Here is a 26,756-nt window from a genome sequence, read left to right on the forward strand (position 1 = left end):
ATTATTCTTCCGCCTATCTATAAGTCAATTCTCAAAACTTAACATCTTGGAATGATTATATGAATTTTCATAAAACCTTACTTATTTGGGATACCAAAGAGAGATAACTCTATAATTTTGGCAAAACTTGTGTTTTCCACTATAGAAATCAACGGAAAACTGAAAATATTTTTTTAAAAAACTTTCCCCCCCCCCCCCCCCCGTGAAACAAAAATTCCTTTTTACAGATAATATGGACTTTTATTTTACAAATTTATGCCAAAGCACGGGGGGGGGGGGGGGGGGGGGGGCATATGTTTATAGACAAAAAACGAAAAAAAATGCTTATTTTTCACCAATTTTAAAGCTATTTAAAACTAAATAATCGTATTTTATTAATTTAATATATATGCTTTATTTATTTGCGTAAAACATGAGAAAAGATATTAGATACATGTTAAATGAACAATTCCTATGAAAATATCATGTAAGTTAAATACCTGGAGGTTAACAGAGAGATTATCAGATATGGTATCAAATTAACATCGAAAAGCAGACAGGTACTTAATATAATTAAATGTAATTAATGTAATTAATATTCTGATTTTCCTGAAAATTAACATAAACAGACTTTGAGATTTAAAAGAACAAAATTTCGATTTACTACAGACTTCCTTGTACAGTGCTTATATTGTATTTAGAATGCTCTTTTTTTCAAATATCATTGACACTTAAGTTTACGAGTTATAGAAATAGATACATCTGGGTGGGAATGATAAAGAGTTGAGCTGATAGACCTTAATTCAGCCAGTCTTTTCTTTGTTGTCCGTTTCTAGGTTTTCTTCAATCCATCAGTTTTTAGAAAGAAACACATCAAAGTAAGGGCACCGCAAAGCGGAGCATTCCTTCCCAAAAAGCATGTTCAGTAAATCAAGACAGCATTTGACATCGATCGCGATACAAATTACATCAATTCCACACAGAAAAAAATAACATACACATAAAGTAATAACACACATAATCGCATCACTATATCCCATCATACGTTGCGAGGGGATAATACTGTTGTCTATTTCTAAAATATAAGTCTAATTCCTTTTGTTTCATGAAAATTTTTTCAAAGTGCGTTAAATGTTTACATGGTGTAAAATTATGATGTACAGTTTTAACGCACTTTGAAAATTTTTTTCAAAGTGCGTTGATTTGGTCCCAAATTCAACGCACTTTGAAAAAATTTTTCAAAGTGCGTTAACCTGGTCCCAAAAATTAACGCACTTTGAAAATTTTTTTCAAAGTGCGTAATTTTTCAAAGTGCGTTGTAACATAGCTATTTAATTACGGTACAGCTCTCTATATATGTTTGGCAAGCGTATTTACACTTACAATTTTTTAAGGCTACGGTTAAAATTTAGAAGGTAAACTTAATTTATTATATAGAGTGGCTCTTCGTTCCACTTTTATGCAAATGTAAAAGGAAACGACTTTCCACTGCCTTTCATTATTCGTTCTCAGAAAAACGGTACGATGACCCACTCTATTTTAAAAATGTAGTAATAGCATTCATTTATATCAGTTTTCCTGAAAATTGAGCGTGTTGCTATTTTGTTGTGTTAATCAGAATCGAATTCGCTTTTACAGTATTCAGGTATTGTCAATTTTGTATGCAAATTGCAATAAGCATTACATAAATTTAACAAAAAGTGAAATTTGTGAAAAATGAATTTATTGATTTTTTATCTATCTTTATGTAGGCAAATTGCTCCTTAACCCCCCCCCCCCCCCATTTTTTTTTTTGGAAACAACGGCTAGTGTCACATAGTTTTTACACAAGGAATGATAAGGCGAAATATAACAAAAATGTGCATTCTATACCGAAATCAAGAATACAGTATCCAGTTTAAGCTACAAAGAAATCAATGTCTCACATTCTAATTAAAACTATTGTCTAGAAACTGTTTTAATTAATCAACATCTCGTAATCCAATTCAGAGCCAGAAACTTCTAAAGTCGTGAATATGTGTGGCCGATCGACAGGAGATGGGTACTCCTCCATGGCATTTGATCGGTTAATATTTGATAACTACTCTGATGTTTTAAGAGATCCCTGTTTGCTCTGCATCAATGGATCTTGATTACCATTATAATCGTTATTTCTTTTATTTCATTAATTAAGAAGCAAATGAAGACCTGATCTTTTTGAAGAAATTTATTAATGATTTCAATGAAACGGGGGTTTAAAACATATAATTAAAAACCCTTACAAAAAGACAATAAATAAAATGCAAAAACGAAACAACAAAAATTAGAGAATGAGATGGGGGGGGGGGGGGGTAATAAGGTGTGTTCCCTGAACTTCTACTCCCTATAAAACAGTATAATTATCACACTCAATTAAGGGGTCCCTCTAAGGGAACAGGTAGCGTTTACCCGTGTTTTAAAATGTATGAATAAACTACCTGTATTTATAAGACTGTGTCAATGACTTATATAGGGAAAATCATAGCAATAAGTCCTATAAAATGAATTCAATGATATTCAATTTTTTAATTATTTTTTTACTCAACTTTTCCAAGTATTTTTTAGGTGTTTCAGTCAATTTATATTAATCAATGTTTCAAAAATCTTACCAATAACTCCAGGTACCAATAACTCCTATAAAATGAATTAAATTTTTAAATATTTTTTACTCAGTACATTGTATTTATTTTAATTTTGTAGTAAAAAACTACCTTCATTTAAATAGGAGAAAAGTTTATTTTATTGTGCTAATTAATCCTTAATTCTATTTATTTTTAATCAAAATGTTTCAAAGCAGCAAATGTTAATATTTTAACAATTTAAATACATTTTACATATTACAAAAAAAAAATCTTTCATGACCTACACAGACTCCTCATCAGAGCTGTTGCGCCTGGGATAGTGATCATGAAGAAAAATCTTATGAGATGAGAGATTAAACTCAATAAATGTGAAAAAAATAAGTGCTAATTAATGTATAGAACTGAAGTGATATAAACTCTGCTTTCCATTCTAATATTAGATATGGAAAGCATTGTTACAACGCACTTTGAAAAATTTTTTCAAAGTGCGTTAAAATTTGGGACCAAGCTAACGCACTTTGAAAAAAATAATTTTTTTTCAAAGTGCATTAATATCGACCATAATTAACGCACTTTGAAAAAAAATGTAAAGATTGATCAATATTCCTTCAAATAATCGGTATGATAAAAAACAGATTCTGGTTTGATAACTTTTTCATGATAAAGTTACAGTAGGACCTGAGATATTGACGTTTTAAATATTTAAGGTTTTGATAAAATAAAAGGGAAAATTAAAGGGTCCTGAAAAAAGAGTGACCATTGTTAAAGTTAATTAATTCGTTTCTTCTTTTTTTTTATTCTAGTCTTTGATAAGTAGATGTAAAGGTGTATAGGGGGCACTAACAGAGGACAGCTTCAAGCAACTTAGCATTTATCATAATAAAAAGAGGCCAGTTTGATTGTACAAAACTATGAAAATTCTTTCTCTCTCATACGTTTTACTGTACTGAAAAATTCCTTGTTTTCATCTGTTTTAATTAACTCATTTATTATTGAAAGTTTTCAACGTCATACCAGTTAGGTAAATACATAATTATATGAATGCTTGGAGTATAACATAGACATCGAGACTGGGCGAGGGGCCAGGGGAGGGGATGGGGGGCTAAGCCCCCCCCCCACTTATTTTGGAAAGATATATACATCGTATAAGCATTGAAAATGCAGCGTACCCTTTTTAGGTTTATTGCTCCCCTCCCCCGTTTGTTACCGACACCTATATATTGGAAAGATAAAGATTTGGACTGAGGGTTCTTATACCCGTCTTCTCCTCTTTTCGACGGGAGTAAATCAATTCATTTTTGAGGTTAGGGTTAGGCTTAGTTTTTTGAAAGATAAATAAGTAAAATAACAAATAAAATCTTTCCATGACTAAAATGTTATTTTTTTTCAAAGTGCGTTAAGTGTCTCCATGGTAAAATATATTGATGTAGAATCTTAACGCACTTTGAAAAAAAATTCAAAGTGCGTTGAGCTGGTCCCAAATTTAACGCACTTTGAAAAAATTTTTCAAAGTGCGTTGATATTGTCCCAATTTTCACGCACTTTGAAAATTTTTTTCAAAGTGCGTAATTTTTTCGAAGTGCGTTGCCACAAAGCATATTGGATAGTTTGTAAAATGTGATGTTAATGAAGAGTGCTCAAATTGTTTCATGTATTTTAAAAATTAAATATTTGCAAATAATAAATTTGTTATCACTTCACATATATTGTGCATAGTGCTTGTAATGACATGTAAAGAAAAAAAAATATTCACATGAAAAACACTTGTTTAGTGTCTTGAAATATAGTTATTTAATCAAACAAATCGTGTTATGATGCATATTCTTTATCAGAAAAATAAATTTATCTGATTTGACTGTTAAATCAAGATAACACAGGTAACAGGTAAACGCTACCTGTGCCCCTCGGAGAGCCTCTTAATTGAGTGTGATAATTATACTGTTTATATAGGTAGTCGACGTTCAGGGAATAAACCGTTAATTAAATAAAAGTAAAATAACTATGATATTTGAACATATAATCAGATACAGGAAAAAGTAAAGTGAAAAAATTGTAATAAATTAATAATACTGAACGTTGAGCTTTTTCCCCCTAAATATAAATAAATTTTAAAAAAGTCTGTGCGTCACAAATTATCCAAGTAATTATTATTTTATTTTTTTTGTTAACATTCAAAGAAGACTGGGTTTTTCCGTCTATGTTCCAATGAAAAAAAAAAGATACCAATATTATGTCCATACCCTAGCCATAAAGGGTTCAAGGAGCATTTACATGTAATATTAAAATCTCCTTGAAAAAAAATTCTTTCTTTCAAAAAATGAAACTTGTATGAATAATTTGTGGCCATTTATTAGATAAACAATTAGATATATTAATTTATTTTCTATAATTAGTTAAGTATATGAACAACATTGCATCATGCCTGTATATTTATCCTGAATCACTTGTGTGATTCTAAAAACATGATGGCATGAAGCATTGTAATATGATCATTAAATTCATTTTTGGATGGACAGTCAGTCCTACCAATGAGATGTAAAGTTTTGCTTTATTTTCATGAAAAGCTCACCCTGAACAAACAATACTTCAGAGGTTAATGTGGATCCAGCCACAATATATATAATATACCACACACATATATAAATGTTTCATCAAACTACTTAAAGCAAATCTTGATACAGGATTTTCCTGTGATATTAACAATACAATGTAATATGTAAAATCTAATCTCAATATTCACATACACACACAGCAAAAGTAGCTTATTCTAGCTGTTTTTTTATGTGAATTAAATTCAGTTCATGAAAATTGAAATGAAATTGGACAAACTAATAGAATTAGACTTATAGAGTACAATGAAGAATGGAGTGGCTGCATGGTACAAAAAAGCAAAATTTTTGACATTGACGAATGTATGTACATGTCACTGTAATGGGTAAAACAAAGTTGACTTCCAACTGAGGGCAATGCAATATTAAGATTACATATATCAAAATATTGTATGCACATGGAGTAAACACAAGTTTGAATATGAAGATTTCATCTAGTCAATACTGAGACAGTTTGTGGTGCAACAAACAACATAGTAGTACACAGCAAAATACCAAGAGATGTACATCAAGAGGCTTATGGGTAACACAGCTCACCTACATCAGTTTGGTTCTGCTGTTCTTCAGCAGCAGCTTTTTAAAACTCCTTTTTAATTTCAATTTGTACCAATAAATTGGACCAACGTCTAGCCCAATAAGAAAGTTATAATTTAACAAAAGATAATAAACCAACAATTTTGAATGTATCAGTATCAATATGATTGACAATTTAACATGGCCATGCTGTTTTCCTGTACAATATACATTATGTATATTTGAATTGCTGACTTTGCCTTGACCCCAAACCTCAAAGGCCCATAAGTTTTAAAGTATAATTATATATCATACATATAACATATGAATGTTTTGCTTTATAATCTATTTCAGTATGATATTGCTTCTCTTGGAGATATTTTTTTTCCTTTGATTCTCCTATAAAATATTAATCTTTTTAATTATTGTAACCTCAACTTGAGGATCGATCCTGATCTGAACAAACTTGATTCAAAACTACCTGCCAATGCTTTAATATATCTAAAAGAAGAATTATCTACATACTAAATTTCAATATAAAAATTTGATCTCCTATTATAGCCTGACCTTATCCCAATTGAGTGTCATGATTTGAACAAACCTGTATCTATACAGCTCAACGCAGTTTTTACACTCACATTTTTTTTTCCAACAAATTAAGGTCACATTCGTATAATGCAAAATTGTGTAACGTGACAACAAAATATATTCTAAAAGTAATTTATAACTTAATTTTGATCTTATTCAATTATTTTAAACAGAATGCAAACATAATAATTGGTAAGATTTTTATATACTCTTGGATGATGGAATATGGCAGTTCCCAAATGTTTTTTTTCATGGTTTTTCATCAATTGCAGCCGTTTTTGTATCCATTCATTTTAAAGCATACATTTGCCCAAGCTTAATACAGAAACAGTGCAGTTCATGTAACTTCTGTATTTTCTGTACCTGAATATGACACTAAGTGGCAAGATGATAGAAGTATTTCTCATCTGTTTGACTTCTTTCCATGTTAAAAAGAAGAAATTTTTTCAGGTTAACTTTCTGAATTCTAGCAAGATGAAAGATACCTTCCAACGCAAAAAGTCAAAGTTTCAGACCATAAATATAAAAGAATTTTCCTTTCAATACTAACACTATACTAGGTTGAAAGATAAACAATACTTTATTATCCTATCTTACATGATTTCTATATGCCGTTTTGTCATTTTTCGGTGCTGTATTTCGACAAACCCAAGACAAGTATGGAAAATGTGCAAAGTCCTGAGAAAAAAACCCATCTGTAAGAAGTCAATATGAACATTTCAACTATTAAAACAGTATCAAAGAAAACTCGATTAATTAATCTACAAATACCTATGGTAGAATCATACACATGTAACATCATGCAATTTATAAACAAATTACCTTTTTAAAAAATGGAGTTTTAAAACTTAAGATATAATGATTTTAGAGAATATGCACCTTCAACATATTAAAATATATAATAATATAAGGGTTATGTCTTGTACTCAGGCTTGTTAATTTAAAGTTTTAATGCAAGAAAATGTGACCTTAATTTGTGCGAAAAACCATGCAAGTTTAAAAAGTGCGTTGAGCTGTGCTTACTCATGGCTTTGTGCTCTTCTGTACAATCGATATCTATACAAAAAACATAAAAAACTAAAAACATAAAAAATTACAAAAAACATATAACAAACAAAATGTACAGGATTTATAGTGCCTGCAGCCATGATCCTTTTGTCAAAAAAGAGAAAAAAAATGAATTTTCTCTAATTATCATATAATTGAAAAAAAAAAAAAACTTTTTCAGTTAAACATCAATCATTATTATTTCTATTACAAAATGATATGTCACAATAACTACACAAATTAATTAATTAGTCTCATCTATCACAGTCATCGTGAGGATAATGAGTCAAAAATATGAAAAATATATAAATACATGTATACTATTGCACCAGGTCTAGTATCATGGACGGATACCCAATACATTAACCTAATTATCTTAGACACTGCTATATAAAACAAAGCAGTTATTCCTCCTTTTCTTAATCAAAATAGATCACAGGTAGGGGGATGAAATTTGTACTCCAACCTCATTCCAGTGGAGAAATAACGTTCAGCAGCAGTTGAGTCGAAAATAAAGATGAGATGACATTATGCCTAGTACAGGTCTCTAACCCCAGCCTCTAGCTGTTGTGGTTGTGATGATAAGGCAGTTATAACACTTCAATTCTAGCACTCATTTGGGATTTATTGTCTCTGCCAACTAATAACACCTGAAAAGAAAAATTAGAGAAAATATCAAAACCTGGAGAGAAATAATAATGCAATTTTTTAAAAATGTAAACATAAAAAAGAAACAATACTTGCAAAATTTCTGCAAAAAAGTTGTTGTTCTATACTGCACTTGATGTCATTAGAATAATTAATGTTCATTATCTCAGATTTAGTTAAAAGTGATATATCTAAACATTACATCTAATAATAGAAATAACTGTCACTTGATATAAGCTTTGGAGATTTGGTTGCAGTTTCTTTGACAGACACATTTTACAACAAATTCATGGAATCAATCCGAGTCAATATTCAGTAGGTTTATATGTGTTTTAATATAACCTTCACAGCTCATTAATTTAAATGGCAGTGTCATACTTTAAATGTGAACTCGCTGTGTCATGAATGTGTGCATAATTCAGAACAAAAAATATGTGATTTCACAATGCAGAAATTTCTTCTATAAAATATAGATATATTATAAATTACAGAACAGGCAAACCCGACACCCGGGAGATAAGATACTAGATCATAGTATTAAACACTTATAGCTGACATTTTATTCATTCAAGAATGCATTTAATGAAACAAGAATATTGAATGTGCTTATTGTTATTATTATATCTTATAAAATAAAAAATAATTCATTGTCTTCAAGTCTTCAAATTTAAAAAAAAAGTTTAATAAACACAGTTTAGCAACCACAAAATACCAAAGAAATAAGAGTTCTAAGTGATTGTATACATATAACGTATATTTCTTTTATTCATTTAATATGTAAATTTTATTTGGTCACCCGAGTAAACTCAGGGGACCTTCGTGTTTTCCTCCATCATCGCACTGTTCATTGTAAGTTAACATTTGAACATTTTCAGTTTCTTCTCTGCAACCGCTCAAGCAATTTTTGCATAAAGCATCTATTTATATGGGTTATATATTATTACATATATGTTATATATACGGGTTAAAAGGAACAAAAATTGTGAATTTCATGGTCTTTGCCCCCCGCCCCCTCCCCCCTGGGCCTGAGGGATGGGGCCAAAACCACTAAAACTGATGCATTCCTTAAATTTCTTCCTCTTTACTCCTGGATATCAAGCAGTCAAATTTTTGCATGGTTTGATTGTAATAAGAATTGAGTCCTCTACCAAAATTGTGAAATTCATGGCCCCAGGGTCAAGTACGCGAGTTCTAGTGACAGAGCGAATCAAGCTATATAGAGTGCATAGTGATTATTTCTTTGAAAATCTTCTTTTCTGCTCCTGGGCATTAAATAAAAAAAAAACTTAATGTATAGTTATGATGAGTAAAAGAGCCTCTTCCAAAAAATTGTGAATTTCATGGCCTCAGGGTCAGAGGTTCTGGTGTTAGGGTGCAGCTATCTAAATTATATAGTGAAAATGCATTAATTCTTTGAAAATTTTCTTCTTTGCTCCTGGGAATTAAGCAGGTAAAATACCTTAATAGCCTAAGATGAGCAGCAATCCTTCCAGAATTATGCATTTTATGGCCCCTGGGACAGGGGTACCATAGTGGAGGGGGGGCTCTAATTATATACCGAAAATAAAGGAATGCTTTGAAATCTTAGTATTAGTCAAACAATTATGATGAGCAAGGGTGCAATGCATGTTACAACGCACTTTGAAAAATTACGCACTATGAAAATTTTTTTTCAAAGTGCGTTAAATTTGGGACCAAGTTAACGCACTTTGAAAAAATTTTATTTCTTTTCAAAGTATGTTAATATCGACCATATTAACGCACTTTGAAAAAATGTCTTAATCAATATGCTTACAAATAATCGGTATGATAAATAATTGACCCTGGTTGGATAACTTTTTGGTGATAAGGTCACTTCAGGACCTGAAATATTGACGTTTTAAATATTTTTAGGTTTTTAAAAATATTATAAAAGGAAAATGGGTCTTTTAGAAAAAAATATAGAGAGATGATTGTTTATAAAAAAAAAATATAGAGAGATGATTGTTTAATATCATTATTTCATTTCTTTTTAAATGTCCTAGTCTGTAATAAGTAAATGTGTGTGTGTGCAGGTAGGGGGCTAAAAGTGAACGACTTAAAGCATAGCATTAATCTTAAGAAAAAGGGGAAATGATTTTTCAAGATTATGAAAATTCTTTTTCATACTTTTACTGTACTTAAACATTTCTAGTTTTCATCTGTTTTAAGTTAAATTCAATTACTGATAATTTTCAACGCCACACCGGTAATATAAATACATATCCATTGTTTAGGTATAGCATATGCATCGAAACTGGGTGAAGGGCAAGGGGAAGGGGGCTTAGCCCCACTTATTTTGGAAAGATATACATTATATAGGCATTGAAAATGTGGCTTACCCTTTTTTCGGTTTATTACTCCCCTCCCCATTTTATTTGTTACCGATGCCTGTGCATTGAAGAGAAAGAGTTATAGGCTGAGAGTTCTTCTATCCGTCTTCTCCTGTTCTCGATGGGAGTAAATCAATTTATGAGTTCTTTTGAAAGATAAATAACAATGAAATAGAATTTTTCCATTATTAACATCTAACTCCAGAACTTTTGTTTTCACATATTTTTTTTCAAAGTGCGTTAAGTGTCTCCATGGTAAAATATATTGATGTAAACTCTTAACGCACATTGAAAAATTTTTTCAAAGTGCGTTGAGTATGTCCAAAATTTAACGTACTTTGAAATTTTTTTTCAAAGTGCGTTGATTTTGTCCCAATTTTAACGCATTTTGAAAATTTTTTTCAAAGTGCTTAATTTTTTCAAAGTGCGTTAATTGCCACAGTGCAATTTCCAAAATTGTGAAATTCTGGATCCAAGGTCAGGGGTTCCTGTGGGGTGGGGGCACTTCATGCACTGATTATTGCTAAATATTACTGATTAGTTGAAATGAATTATTTGTTCTCCTCCTCTGCCTTTGGGTATTTAGTAACCAGACTAAGCTTACTAAGTATATTGTTATTATGAGCATTGGTGCCTCTTTCAAAATTGTGAATGGCAATTGGCCTCTGATTTAAAACATATGAACTAAATGTAATGGTTGGAAAGTTGTTACATGATGCTCAGGTGACCTATAAGGCCCATGGGCTTCTTGTTTTAGATATCAGACTTCTTTGTTTAAATGTTTTTTTTTCAAATTGGTAAAAATTGAATATATTGCATATAAGTAGCTAGTAATAATGAAATAAGAAAAGAAATGGTGTACATAAATGTTTCTGAGGCAATTAAGTATTAACGTGACTCTATATCATTGCCTATATACATGCAATATATATTGCTTACCCAGTAATAACCTCAATGCTCATATTATAAATCTCTATTAACATTCAAAATTCTCCCAAGTGCTGAATTCATTAATTATCACCTGATAACTATATACACAAGTTGACACAATATACCAATGCCTCATTATTTGACAAGGTAGCTACATGTCATTTGATAAAGCTGTGCAATATGCTTTTCTCACCCACTCAGATTAACAATCTTCAAACTTAGAAACCAATTAAAGAAATTTCCAATCTGGTTCATTTGATGGGTACATGTATATATACTGTTATACAGGTGTGGATCCAGGAATTGATGTTGGGGGGGACGCAAGAAGTAGGCAGGGGGTCTGGGGGCTGCATTGAGGCCCCAAGTGGGTCCAGGGCAAAGCCTTGGTGGGGGGCCCCTGGAGACTCCTGGATTCTAAAGATTTTTTTAGGGTAAAAAGGAGGTCTACCGAGTAGACATTTTATACATTTTCTTGAGGAAACTATGTTTTACGCTAACTTTGACAATTTGGGGGGGGGGGGGGGGGCAGGTGTGCAACCCTCTTAAATCCGCCACTGATATACACTGGAACAAGTATATTGATTTTGAGTTGTACATAATTCGTACATTCCTTAATTTTCTTCAGGAATATATATTAATTACAGTATTGTGGTCTGGCTCTTATAATATTTCATTAATTGACTGGCAGGTATTGATTTTGAAATCATGGATAGCCTTTGATATCTAAAGGTGTTTGCCATATTAACTGAACCTTATTAACATTGTGCCCTTTAATAACCCTGGCCATCATGCATTATGAATAAGCCAATTTCTTGCAATATGTTGCTATATGTGGGATAAACCATATTAAGGGGGATGTACGGCCACCTTTAGTGCAGTGAGAACAAAATGTAAACATTTCTTCAAATGGCTAAAGTACATTATATTTTGATCAAATTTTAAACCCTTATGATAAAAATACAATAAATATGCATAACTGAATGCATGTTGTGCATATATAATCTCTACTTTTGCAGAAAAATGCTTTTGATATGCTCCTTAGAACTGCGCAGCTACAGAATTCAGCAGAGCCTTAAAAAATCCAAAAAAATACGCAAAGTGTGCATTAATCTTCTCTCTACAACCATTTGTTGAGAAAATGTCTAAATTTTGCACTTTTAAATGATAATTTTAAGTTCAAAACAAGGTATCGTTGTCTTCAAAAAGAGTGTAAAGAACCCTGAAAGTAGTTCATTGATAGCAGCACGTGATCTATTTTTAGCACAGAATTTTGTTTTCCAGACCTCTTCTTAATATGGAGGGACATAACAATCTTTAAATGTAGAAGAGAATTACAGTTGCAAAATATTTCAAATGCATATGAACACTTTTAAAAGAGGAATTGTGTTATAGTGTGACTTGAAGCAATTTATTTAGTATTATTATCTAACAGTTGTTAAATAGTGTACGTATTGAAATAAACTCTTTGATTCCAGGTAAGGAAAAATGAGCACCATCAAAGTTTAAAATTAAGTTTGCCGCAGATAACTTATAATATCTATCAAAAGTTTAATTATCACCAATGAAACACAAAGTTAATAAACACATAAAATTGATAAGAAAAACCTTGTGTTAGTATCTACTAGTACGAGGGGCAATCAAAAAGTTCTCGAACTATCTCTATACCTACAAAACCACAATTTAGATTAGAAACAAACTGGGTGCACACTCAAGTTCTATAAATAGCATATGGTGAATAAAGTTTTGCTCACAATGTGAAAATGAAGTCATTATGCAGGTACTTGTGACAAAAAATGGTTGTCTCAGTGGAACTCATTCAACAAACGACTAAAATATTTAAGGTATATCTTAAAAATGCCTTTGAAGTAACGTATAAGAATTTGTTCATGGTTTATTAAGACAAATGACTTCCTAATACATGTAATTCAATCAATGATTGGATAGATCGTTTTAGTGAAGGAAGGCAGGTGGTTGAATATGATACTTGTTATGTTGCCCGGTGAAAGCAAGTTTGAAAAGGGTTTTTTTTTAATTAAGTAATATGCTATCAAAGGTCTCCAATTTACACTTTGAAAAATACTTGAATATTTCAGCAATAATATAACTATCAAATACCTATTATATAGTTTACTTTTGATCACCCCCCCCCCAAATACTAGTACTCTGTCAAATAAACATTTACAGTTTTCATTACAGCGGAGCAAAATTTGAAAAGGAATAGAATCATTCAGAGTGGGTAAGGAGATTTAATAAATAATATTTTTTCTTTATTTGCCCATTTTGTCAAAATTACAATTTTACAGAGTAGAGAAAAAAATCAAGATAATTAAATATTTTATACCATCTTTAAAATGACGTTTGGTAGACCTCCCAACTCAGGGAAAATTATTGGGTTCGTATTTATGGTGAGAAAAAATTTTTTTTAAAAATGTAAACATATTTGTTAACGGAAGAAAAAAATATCCTGTAATTGGATGTAAAATAAAATTGAATCGGACCATTTCTAGATCGGGAGAGATGGCAACCAAATATTTTTTATAACGAATGGTCTTATAAGGCTAGTACATGTTCCATCACATACTTTGTGATGCAAATTGTTTTAATCTCTGGCACTATTTTGAAAAAAGAACATAGGATTTTCGGAAAGGGGGGGGGGGTAGTCTCTCATTTTTTTTGCGATGATAGACATAGCATATGCAATGGACCTTTGTTTGCAAACATTGTGATTGCTTCTAAATTTCAAAGAAACAACTCAATATATTTTATCAAGCTTCATATGTTCAATGAGCGAGAGCTTACAACGTAGTCAACATAATGAGACATGATGCGTTTTTATGTCCAAACATTTGTCCATACAATGTGTTGGTCATTGCAAACACTCAAGCTATTTATGTGAGGTGCCTGAAGGAAATACTTAAACTGCCTATTTTTTCTATCCAACTGCTAAACAAAATAGACATATGAACCAACTTTTCGAATGTAAGACATGTAATTGCAATTTGTTTTTCAGGCACCGCATATTGTTTAACATTTTCAAATTAAATGCTAAGCATCCTCCTTGCAGTGCCCCATTTCAAAATAACTTCTTTCGCCACAGAAAAAAGACCCGACGTAAACTCATATGTTTAGGGCATTTTTTAGCTTTTTTCTTGAGTTTTAAAGGAACCAACAAATTATCAAGACTTGTTCCACGAAAAATTAAATATAATCATGGTAATAAACGCATCTATTCACAGCAGATATATGCACATGTCAAACACGTGCTCGGTGTAATAATATTAGCTAGGAAACTCGAGCTATGAACAGAACAGTTTTTCCCGATTTGCTAGAGTGGGGTTAAAATCGCGTTTTTTCATTAATCAGACGAAGCGATGAAACAAATAAAGGTAGTAAGTAATATTACCTAATGATTATTACTTAGTAATTTCTTGTCTTGATGTTATTATGGTCGCATTTATTCTAAAATCAATGTTATTCGAACTCTATGTGACAGAGGAATGGCGGACGAAATAAACACATGGCCTAAAGGAAGACACACATATGAAAAATCAAATTTTCAAGAAATTTAGATAATGACAAGAAAAAAGCGAAACAAATGGTTGTAGCCATATTATCAATGAATCAAACTAACACCATTTTCAATGCATTTTTCATCTCGTGAATGCTGTAGCTGCGCAGTTCTGCCATGATTAATTTCCTCCTAATTAAAACAAAGTAAACTTAATTATTTACTAATTTTGGTCTCTAACAGTAGGTAACTAGTGCATTAACACTTTGAGTAACTTTGGGCTAGTTAAGACGAGTATTAAGCGCATTCTTGGCATTTCTTATTTCACACCAGTCAAGATCCAATTGGCTTGTACATCCCCCTTAAACCTGCTGTTCATACATAAATGTACAAACTGCATGAACTACAGATATGGTTTAAATTCAAGAGAGGGGCTAAATGGGGATGTTGATCCCACTCCAAAAACAGCACTCTGTTTTTAGATATCTTTAAAATGAAAGGAATTTAGTTGTTTCAACTTTTTCATCATACATGTATGTACTTTTACTGAATTCATTTCCTTGTAGAATTAGGCCATATCTAAATTGGCTTTCCCAATGCTTCACTGTACAACAAAGAATTAGGATATGTGCATTTTTTAACATTAACTCGATAATTAAGAAACATTATCATTAAAAGAAAATGTTACTGTAGTTTCTTAAATTTATGCATGAACTTAATTATTTCCAAATTTCGCGAGAAGCACCACACACAAATTAAATTACTGGTCTTTATCTTTTGGTGCTGAAATTAATTTACGTAAAATTTCTTGATCAACTGTCGATTGCAAATTATAATTCTTGCGATTTGATGTTGAAGAGCCCATTCGCCATAATAAGAACTCACAAAAAATAAGGAATCTACAGTAATACTGTCCCATATATTTCCAATGTATTACTTTGATTGTTAAGTGTAGCCACACCACCCTTCTCCCTGGAGGTCAAGATTTAAATCTTGAATCTACATACTTTAATCTACGTTACCTGGGGATGCATCCATACAACCTACAGGGAAATTTTCATCCCCATTTTATTTTTGCACCTTTCCCCCTACCCTGAGTTGGGCGAATTTAAAATGTAGCGAATTCAAAGAATAAAGCACAATTTCTTCAAAAGAACTGCGACTGGACAAATTAAGACCATGTATATATATGCAGGCAGAATTGTTTTGCAAGTGTAAAAAGGCAACAATTTCACCGCCGAAATATGGCTGAAATATTGCCGATCCGGCGTTAAACAATAACAATCAATCATCTATGGTTAATACAATGACCTTGTCAGCAAATACAATTTATCATTGAGTCAAATGCTGACTGATGTTTTTCATACTAATTGTTAGTCCATTATTTATACACTGAATTGATGAAGGATTTTCCCGTTAATTCCTGATCATGACAAGGAGCACACAGTGGGTGTGACCAGTCAGCAGGGGATGCTCACTCCTCCATGGCACCTGATCCCACCTCTGATATTTCGGAGGTCCGTCATTGCTCTGCTAGCTCCTATTTTATAATGTTTTATGTACTTTGATATTGAAAACTGTTCGTTATCTCCATATCCTTCATTAAGAAATAAAAATGTGCAAATTTTACAAAGAGATGGACAGACAGATGTGGAATACAAATCTTATCACAAAAGCCCACTTGAGCCTTCAGCTCAGATGAGCTTAAAAATGTCAAAATATCCTTGGTGCAAGCTTACATCCTGTACAACCTGTGCATGATAAATGAACAAGCTATAAAACAAACTTACAACCTGTAGTCTTGTACAAAATATACTAACAGACTTATTCAAAGAAGTTATGTCTTCCAGAGTAATCCAGATTATAAAACAAATTATCTCACCCCAATTATGCTTTCATTGATTCTCATTAAGAACTTTTCGAAAATCGTCTGCAACATCCACCAGCTTACAGCCACTTGGGGTCATGACCTCCAGACTGCTCCCAGAATCCTCTTTCACGGTTTCTTGACTTTCCTTCTTTTCAGATTCCACTCTTGGTAACTTGAGATATAACTGATGTCTTCCAATCTCTGGCCCACATTCACCTGATTGTTTTTCTTTTAAATTCTCTTTCTGTTTCAGTGGACTCTGAAGTGGTTCTAGCTTAAAAGGTTTTTTCATTGTCAGGTTCCTGTTTTCTATTCTTGAGCAATCTTTCAGGTATGAATCGTTGACTTCTACATTATCAGTATTCTTGAGCAATCCTTCATCGAGTGTTTCTTGAGGATTTTGTTGATTTACATGTAAAACTGAGAAAGTTTCAAAGTTTGTATCATTAAATGGTTTTATTTTACCATTTTCACTGCTGTCAGTATCATTTACTGATTGTAGATTTTTAGAACATGTTGCTAAGTCTTGGTCTTTGTTTCTTGGACATTTTGTTGCAATGTTGCAGCTCATTTCAAGTCCTGAGTCAGCAGCTGCTGTAGAAGCAATGGACACTTTGGAGACTGTTACGTTTCTTTTCTCGGATTTAGTTGTTTTCCGGACCTCTGGTTGAGAACTGCTGCGCTTCTGCAGACTTGGATGAATCTCTTCCGACTTCTTTGCAGAGATTGGGTGAGAAATTGAAAAAGGATCCAGCTCATTACTAGAGTCATAATCACTTGTTTCATACTCAAATCCTTGGAGATTTCCCTGTGATCCCAGAACATCACACTTTCGGCCACGGATCTTAATATCATCATAATCTGATTCTTCATCTGAACCAGTCTGGATATGAACACCTTGAGAAGTAGCAAAGAGAACAGGAACTTGGAAACCTGAGTTATGTACAAATGATTCTTTCATCTTCTCCTCTTTTCCTTGTTTCTTATCATCAGTGTATTTCAGTTCTAACTTTTCATGACGTGGAGGGTTCTCAACTTTAATCTCCAAGTCCACAATTAGATTAGATTTTCTACATAAAATTATATTTTTAAATAGTTGCCAAAGTTCTTTTTTGCAAAAAAGTGCCAAAATTGGCAAGATGATAACAAAACCAAATCTGAACCATACCAAACTAACATCAACAGTGTAACTGTTTGGTATTTCAAAACTACTGTTAATGTTTAAATCTTCACTATAACGGAACATTCGAATTAACTGTGAACTTATATAAGGTACTTCCAAAATTATCCACAGGAACAACAGAATTCCGGTGTATTTTGCTCCTTTAAGTTCCCTTAGTAACTTGGGTTCTGACTCTTCCTTGGAATATTGGTTTTGGCTTCTTTTCGCATGCTCAGAACATGTAACTTTCATTGCAAGGGAAAAGAAAATAATTGATACACTGATGGGAATAAAAAAGCACACTAGTGTTATGATAAGAGTATAAATGATTGAGACATTGTTTGCCATCATGCAGAGTTTTACATTTTCATGAACATCAACTTCTATTGAACCAAACAACAAAGGGACACTAAAAGCAACAGAATGTACCCAAGTGTATATAAGCATAATGATGAATCGTGGTATACTCTGAAATTGTTCGTATTTATCACTATGTCGAGTGGCCATCATCCGATCCAGTGTCATAAACATTAACCCAAGGATGGTTTCAACCCATGTGAGGTTCATAAAAAAGGAATTCAGACGACATAGAAAATCCTCACTGCTCCATGAAACTGATCCAATCGCAGTTATCAAGGCAAAAGACATGTTAAATAGACAGTCTAAGCAATTCACAAATGCCAAATTGAGAGAGAATAACTGTAAAGCGGACGTGCGCTGTCTTTTACTGCATCCAATTGTTACAATAAGGACAACATTGCCCAATAATCCCACCACCATGAAAATAACCAAAAACACCAGTTTTGCTGTATTTTCCTCCGCCGGAGAATTCGTCCCAGTTGATGTTCCATTTTCCAATGAACTAGAATTACTGGCAGCCATCACCCATGCAGATATCGATTAACCATTTAAGGAATTTCCAGCCATTTCCAAAAGATATTAATCCCATTCAATGTTTGACGGATAAGTCTTTGTTTAATTCTTGATAGATGTTCTCTCTGAACGCACTCTATTTTGCAGGACATGTTGGTTCGCGTGTAGTACCTGCTTACACACTTGGCCTATTTCGGTTGTTGACATTAGTGCCGGAAATACGTCACAATTTTAACTAATATGGTAGTTCGTACTTTTATTACGTTTGTACAGGTAGGTTACATTATACAAACATTATGCATATTTATACGAAATAAGATGATCTTTTGCTTTCTTTAGAAATCAAGATATTATTTTTATCTTTAAAAGATTTTATTGTTTTAGAAATAAATATCGAATATACTAAGTAGGAGTTAATGCGAACCGAGTACCCTGGTTTTTGTTGCGAATAGCATGATTTCCCGAGAAGTGGTTGTATATTGCTATGAATTACCTTCCAGGAACAGCTAGCTTAGTAGAAGAAATAGATAGTATGTTATCATACATTATTGGTTGAAAAGATTGCTAACGACTGACAAATATTCATTCTGACAGCATACAGTGTTGGGGGGGGGGGGCACAGGGGGCTGGCTCCCGGCGTGTAATAATTATTTATTTTTTAAAAAATAATTTACAGTTATAATAAAACAACTCAAGGGAGGACGCCATTTTGGACCCCTTCCTCGCTTCAACCTCTGTTTTTGTTAGATTTTCCCGTTTTTTATTGACTCATCGCCTCAGATCTTCTTCTAAGGCCTTATGCTTGAATTTTCCAGTTGGAGCCTCTACAATACACATTTCAGATTAAAAATAATCCAAACGCGCTTATTACGGCAGTTTGATATAAAAATTGTAAAAAAAAAAAAAAAATACAACATGATGCTAATTAAAATCTTAAAAATAATTTGTATATATTTACAATTTAAGAAAAGGATAAAAAAAATTATATGGGGGAAAAATTGTCTTTAATACCTTAATAGGCATATTGTAGAGGGCCCTGGTGACCGCGGCCTAATGCCACCTCAGCCAATTGACATCTCTGTTCATTTTCATTTTTAGTTCACCTGAGCCTTCAATCACATTTCGTCCGGCATCTGTCTGTAAACTTTTCACATTTTTGAATTCTTAAAAACCCCAGAGCCAATTTCAACCAAACTTGCAATGAAGTATCCTTAGGTGAACCCATATGAACCCATTCAGTTTTGTTCAAATGAAGGACCATGCCCTTTTTCAAAGAGAGATAATTAAGGACAGATGATACAAACAAATTTTTTCTTTGAAAAAGATTTAATATCATGTCACAAGTTTAGAAAAGTGGATGGTTCTTAGAATTTTTTCTCCTAGGAACTGGAAAATGATAAAGACTCCGAAAATATTAGTAATATTTCAATAAAAAAACAAATGTAGACAAATCACATTCAGTAAAGGTTTACAGGTGAAAACAAATTTCAGAATATGTTAGCATGGTGCTAAAAGTGTAATATAAACTTAAGAAAAATGTAACAAGCCAATTTTATTAGGAAAGGCTAAATGGTAAAAATCAGCCTATGTGATATTGCTAACTTTTTGTCATTTTGTTCTTCCTCACAAAATTCACCTGGTTAAAGTTTATATTACAATTTTAGCACCAAAGTATCATATTCTGAAATTTGTTTTCACCTGTAAACCTTTACTGAGTATGATTTGTTTATATATATATATTTTTTTTATTGAAATATTACTAATATTTTCCAAGTCTATTTCATTTTCCAGTTCTCAGGAGAAAAAATTCTAAGATTACCATCTGCTTTTCTAAACTTGTGACATGATATTAAATCTTTTTCAAAGAAAAATTAGTTTGTAACTTTGTATCATTTGTCCTTAAGAATTAGTGAGAAAATAATGGCATCTTTTAAAAATCTTCTTCTCAAGAACCACTGGCCCATAAAGGATGAAACATATATGGAAGCATCCTGAGGTAGTGTAGATCGATTCATGTTTGTTCAAATCATGACCCCCAGGGGTAGGGCAGGTTTGTTCAAGTCATGACCCTGGGGGGTATAATGGGGGATCAAAGTTTTATATAGGAAAAAAAATCTTTTTTTCATGAACAAAAAAGCCATGATTAGTCATATTGATGTGGACAGGAGGCATCCTCAGGTAGTATAAAATCAAATTTGTTCAAATAAGGGTTCCCGACTCCGAGGATAGGTCTAGGCCACAATAGGGGTCAAATGTTTTCAAATGAATAAATAGAAAAAAGTCTTTTGCTCAAAAAAAGCAAAGCCATTTTCATATTGATATGGAAGCATCATCAGGTAGTTTAAAATTCATGTCCCCCCTTTGTAAACTTTTCAATACTGAACTGATTTTTGCTTTTTTTTCCTAGCCAATATGCTCAGGTGAGTGATGTGGCAGATGGGCCTCTCGTTAAAATATGTTGGCATATTGTAGAGGGCCTTGTGGACAAATGGGGGGTTTATTGGATGAAAATTTTTACACATTATCCTACATGTTATACATTTGTTTTTCCCCACTATACTTCTCAGCTCGTCAGTTAGGAAATGAAATTTTAAATTCTGCACTATACATGTAGATAAAAACATACATCATGGATATATCATATGATAATGGGTCCAATCATATTCATTGTTTTGCAACACAGACACCATATTTATTATTTAAAGCATGCTTTTTTTCTGTTCACAAAGCTTGCTCTTCAAATGGTAGGGAATTATTCCAACATGTGTACCAGTAACATAAGGAAATCCAAAATCGCGAATTCGTGATAAAACCAACATTAAGTACATATGTATTTGTAGTTCCAGTTTTGGTAACAAACATTTTTATATACCTTTGACTAATTTTGACACATTTTTGTCAATTCTTGAAATCCTAGTAATTCCATACAAAGTAAAGCAGTTTTAACATGCTGAGAACACAATCATGCACATAGGAGTAGTCCATTGGATTTTAATTTCTCTCCCTAAACACATTCTCTTTCTCCATAAGATTTCTTGCATATACAACCACAATATACTAAATATTGTGGTTGTATATGTAGGTTCTTCCTAAGACATAGATTATTTTTTCTTAATATTATGACATAACTTGGGAATATGCTAAGACAAGATAAGTTAAACAGATAAGTAATGAACTTTAGAAAAAGTTCTTTCCTAAGATATAACTTAGTCCTCAAGTACTGGTAAAAAGAAATTAAACATAAAAGCTTATTGACAAACTAAATGTCTTTAATATTATTAACTTTTATTTTTGTGTAGAGAAACTTCTTGTTGTACTAAGAGATGGAAGAACACTGATTGGTTATCTCAGAAGTATTGACCAATTTGGTAAGTCAAAACCTTATTCAGTTCTGTCATAAAAATTATTGACTTTCTTTTATTTATTTTTGAAAGAATATTGATGATTAATTATTTTGTCTAAATGTAATAGTGTAAAGACACATTTGTGCACTTGTTCTTCAAATAGTTTAAAGTACTGATTTTTTTTTCTAGGGATAGGTGACATTCTACATGTATCAAATAGTCATGAAACTCATACACTTCGCTATTTTTCATCCTGTTTTATCAATGTAATGTCTTTAATTTTTACAGCAAATTTAGTCCTTCATCGCACCATTGAAAGAATTCATGTTGGTAAAAAGTATGGAGATATTCCAAGAGGCATTTTTGTTGTGAGGGGAGAAAATGTTGTGTTGCTTGGTGAAATTGTAAGTGTTAATTGTTTATTTTTATGTTTAATCAGAGCACCTTAACTTGCTTGGGAAGAGTAACGTACAGTCTCTGAAACGTTCTACTTTCCCACCTGAACGGTGAACGAACGCAGAGTGAACGGTGAGTGAACGATGTGCGAATGCTGAACGCAACTTGGTGAACGATGTGTGAACGGTGAACGCAGAACGCGAACGGAGCGCGAACGCGAGCGCAAAGTGAACGGTGAATGCTGAATGAAGGATTTATTCGGAATGCCTCTTATCTTTTCCTTGCTTTGAAATTATTTTATAATTTTAATTTCAGGGGCTTTAATATAAATATACAGTAGATAAATAAATAAAAAAAATAATTAATTAAAAAAAGATTTTTTTCTATACATATATGCACCTATGCTTTAGATCGATAGTTTTATAACACGATTTTAATTGCCGTAAAACATGTGTATTTGTTACCGAACGCGTGTAATTTAAATATAAAATTAATCTATTTATATATATATAGTAAATATGCTTATCTTTTCACTAATAAAATAATGTGGACTTTAGAAGATAAAACTACTACTTATAGAATGAATTAATTACATTGTACGCGGTTGAATCAACCATACATATATTTCCGTGCCAAGACTAAAACAAGAGGCCCAGGGGCCACAGCGCTCACCTGAGCACATCGGGCTTGAAAAGAAGATTTTAAAATCCCCCCCCCCTCCAGGCGTTCATCATTTGAATCTACACTACCTGAGGATGATTCCATATAAATATCACTAAACATAGCTTTGAAGTACTTGAAAAGAAGATTTTAAAAGGTTTCCCTATATATCCCTATGTAAAACTTGGGTCGGCCATTTTGGCCCCACCCTAGCCCCGGGGGTCATCATTTGAACAAACTTGAATCTACACTAACTGAGGATGATTCCACATGAGTTTCATCTTTCCTGGCCCAGTGGTTCTGGAGAAGAAGATTTTTAAAGATTTTTCCTATATATCCCTATGTAAAACTTGGGTCGGCCATTTTGGCCCCACCCTTGCCCCGGGGGTCATGATTTGAACAAACTTGAATCTACACTACCTGAGGATGATTCCACATGAGTTTCATCTTTCCTGGCTCAGTGGTTCTGGAGAAGAAGATTTTTAAGGATTTTTCCTATAAATTCCTATGTAAAACTTGGGTCGGCCATTTTGGCCCCACCCGTGCCCCGGGGGTCATGATTTGAACAAACTTGAATCAACACTACCTGAGGATGCTTCCACATGAGTTTTATCTTTCCTGGCCCAGCGGTTCTGGAGAAGAAGATTTTTTAAAAATGCCATTAATTTTTAACAAATTCATGATTATCTCCCCTTGGAAAAGGGCGTGGCCCTTCATTTGAACAAACTTGAATCCCCTTCACCCAAGGATACTCTGTGCCAAGTTTGGTTGAAATTGGCCCAGTGGTTCTTGAGAAGAAGATGAAAATGTGAAAAGTTAACAACAACGACGACGACGACGACGACAGACAAAGGACAAATTTTGATCAGAAAAGCTCACATGAGCCTTCGGCTCAGGTGAGCTAATAACAGATTTTCCGTGCCAAGACTAAAATAACGGATTTTTTTAAATTCACAATTGTCTGTTAACGTATTGCATAAAACCCCTTGTTTTTAGCTCACCTGAGCCGAAGGCTCAAGTGAGCTTTTCTGATCACATTTTGTCCGGCGTCCGTCTCGTCGTTGTCCGTAATCGTCGTCGTCGTCGTCGTTGTAAACTTTTCACATTTTCGACTTCTTCTCAAGAACCGCTGGGCCAATTTCAACCAAACTTACCACAAAGCATCCTTGGGTGAAGGTGATTCAATTTTCTTCAAATAAAGGGTCACGTCCTCATTCAAGGGGAGATAATTGGGAATTAATGAAAATTTGGTGGTATGTTTTAAAAATCTTCTTCTCAAGAACCACTGTGCCAGGAAAGATGAAACTTATAGGGAAACATCCTCAGGTAGTGTAGATTCAAGTTTGTTCAAATCATGACCCCCGGGGGTAGGGCGGGGCCACAATGGCCGACCAAAGTTTTACATAGAAATACATAGGAAAATTCTTTAAAAATCTTCTTCTCAAGAATAACTTTGCCATAATTGATCATATTTATATGGAAGCATCCTCAGGTAGTGTAGATTCAAGTTTGTTCAAATCATGACCCCCGGGGATAGGGCGGGGCCACAATGGCCGACCAAAGTTTTACATAGAAATATATAGGAAAATTCTTTAAAAATCTTCTTCTCAAGAATAGCAAAGCCATAAGTGATCATATCTATATGGAAGCATCCTCAGGTAGTGTAGATTCAAGTTTGTTCAAATCATGACCCCTGGGGGTAGGGCGGGGCCACAATGTCCGACCAAAGTTTATAAAGAAATATATAGGAAAATTCTTTAAAAATCTTCTTCTCAAGAATAACAAAGCCATAATTGATCATATTTATATGGAAGCATCCTCAGGTAGTGTAGATTCAAGTTTGTTCAAATCATGACCCCCGGGGGTAGGGCGGGGCCACAATGGCCGACCAAAGTTTTACATAGAAATATATAGGAAAATTCTTTCGAAATCTTCTTCTCAAGAATAACAAAGCCATAATTGGTCATATTTATATGGAAGCATCCTCAGGTAGTGTAGATTCAAGTTTGTTCAAATCATGTCCTCTGGGGGTAGGGCGGGGTCACAATGGCCGACCAAAGTTTTACATAGAAATATATAGGAAAATTCTTTAAAAATCATCTTCTCAAGAATGGTAAAGCCATGATTGGTCATGGGACTTCTTTTGGATTAAAACTTTTCAATAATAAACCAATTTTCTACTTTTTCCTAGCCACAGTGCTTAGGTGAGCGATGTGGCCCATGGGCCTCTTGTTTATAATTCTAATGCAGAATATTCTTAGTTATGTGTCTTTTGTATTCTTTTATGATGATTATTTTAGCTAACTTCTACATGTATATGCAGACATTTCCCAGCCGTGATTATACTCGGCAAGATGATGGAAATTAAGAGGCATTCAAATTATTTGTAATCGATTAAAATTTCAAAACTAAAGAAGTAATGAGCTGTCATAGTTTTTATTGAACAGAGAAATGTACGAGAGAGAGAGAGAGAGAGAGAGAGAGAGAGAGAGAGAGAGAGATACCCCCTCAATTCTCAGATATCTCTTGTATTAAATAAAAACTCTTATTATTTTTCTTAAATATTCCAAGCAGTAAAGGTAATCATTTTTTTTTTAGATTAACAAATCCATTTGGCAGTAATCATTGGCTTTTATTTTCCGTCATCAAGTTCACACGGTCCACGTGTTTGTCCTGTCAATCAGATTTTATTCGACACAGTGGCGGCGTGGAAATCGCGTTTCACCGAACATTCCGAAGGCAGTCACTTAGTATTTCCAAGAAGTTTTAATATTTTTCCCTATCATTTCTAGATCTGCATGATTTTTTGCATCATTCCTGCAGAAAAAAAAATAGATAATGGGAACATATACTTAGAAGGATTGAGTTTTAAATTGAGTTTGAAACATATTCCCTGCCAATTTAAAATACTACTCTCGGCACAAGTGTATTCTAAAATACTATTGTTTAATGACTGTTTGATGTTGGTTTTAAGACTGATTTTATTGTGGTACAATACACATTAAGTACGTATTAGTTAAATACTGAAAATACTCACTAAGAATTTTATTTCGGGAGAAAAGGCACCGGGGGGGGGGGGGGGGTCTTAATTATACTGAATGACAAACATATATTTAGGTACAGTGAAGGAAGGAATTTTCCTTCTCTAATAATAGACTATTTTAAACAGTTGGTCTTTTCTAAAATTTAAAATCACACTATCAATTAAATTAGCTCTAAAGATATTTAATTAAGTGAATATTTGCAGTACTGTTCATAATTCTCAGGCCTACGTGTAGTTATGCCCCCTTCGAAGAAGGGAGGGCATATTGCTTTGCTGCTGTCTGTCGGTCCGTCTGTCTGTCGGTCCACTTAGTTTCCGTTCATTTTCTTTGCAACCGTTGCACATACTGAAATGAAATTTGGTATACAGATATATCACATGAATATCTGGGTCGAGTTCTGTTTTGGGTACAATCGCATCATTTTTGAAAGAGTTATGCCCCTTGGACTTAGAAAAATTTCAATGATTTGCCGTTTCCATTCATTTTCTTTGCAACCGTTGTACATACTGAAATGAAATTTGGTATACAGATATATCACATGAATATCTAGGTCAAGTTCTATTTTGGGTACGATAGCATAACTTTTTGACAGAGTTATGCCCCTTGGACTTAGAAAAATTTCAATTATTTGCCG

The 26,756-nt window shown here is 33.0% G+C and overlaps 2 protein-coding genes across 3 annotated transcripts; one reads left to right on the forward strand and one right to left on the reverse strand.

Moving 5' to 3' along the window:
- Positions 1–7,575: 7,575 nt before the first annotated feature.
- LOC134282166 (uncharacterized) lies at positions 7,576–18,911 on the reverse strand. Of its 2 annotated transcripts, none has more exons than XM_062764608.1 (2): positions 16,725–18,911; positions 7,576–7,986 (listed from the first exon to the last, which is right to left on the reverse strand). In XM_062764608.1, exons 1-2 carry the CDS (start codon positions 18,685–18,687, stop codon positions 7,961–7,963), a joined length of 1,989 nt encoding a protein of 662 aa, XP_062620592.1. In that variant the 5' UTR covers positions 18,688–18,911; the 3' UTR covers positions 7,576–7,960. The 2 variants fall into 2 exon arrangements, with proteins under 2 accessions (XP_062620592.1, XP_062620591.1); XM_062764607.1 differs by having other exon boundaries at positions 16,656–18,910.
- A 177-nt stretch (positions 18,912–19,088) lies between these two features.
- Positions 19,089–22,426, forward strand: LOC134282167 (U6 snRNA-associated Sm-like protein LSm1; the record flags this gene model as incomplete). The annotated part of the gene is made up of 3 exons (XM_062764609.1): positions 19,089–19,208; positions 21,978–22,046; positions 22,311–22,426. Coding segments are annotated over exons 1-3 (231 nt in total), but the record flags the coding sequence as incomplete, so codon positions are not given.
- Positions 22,427–26,756: the final 4,330 nt, after the last annotated feature.

The sequence above is a fragment of the Saccostrea cucullata genome, unplaced genomic scaffold (genome assembly GCF_032062105.1).
Source record: "Saccostrea cucullata isolate Sc308-1 unplaced genomic scaffold, CSIRO_AGI_Scuc_v1 ctg4823, whole genome shotgun sequence".
Taxonomy (NCBI): domain Eukaryota; kingdom Metazoa; phylum Mollusca; class Bivalvia; order Ostreida; family Ostreidae; genus Saccostrea; species Saccostrea cuccullata.

Excerpts from the sequence above, each read along its gene's own strand:
- LOC134282166 (XM_062764607.1), bottom strand. The coding sequence starts at position 18,687 with ATGGCTGCCAGTAATTCTAGTTCATTGGAAAATGGAACATCAACTGGG.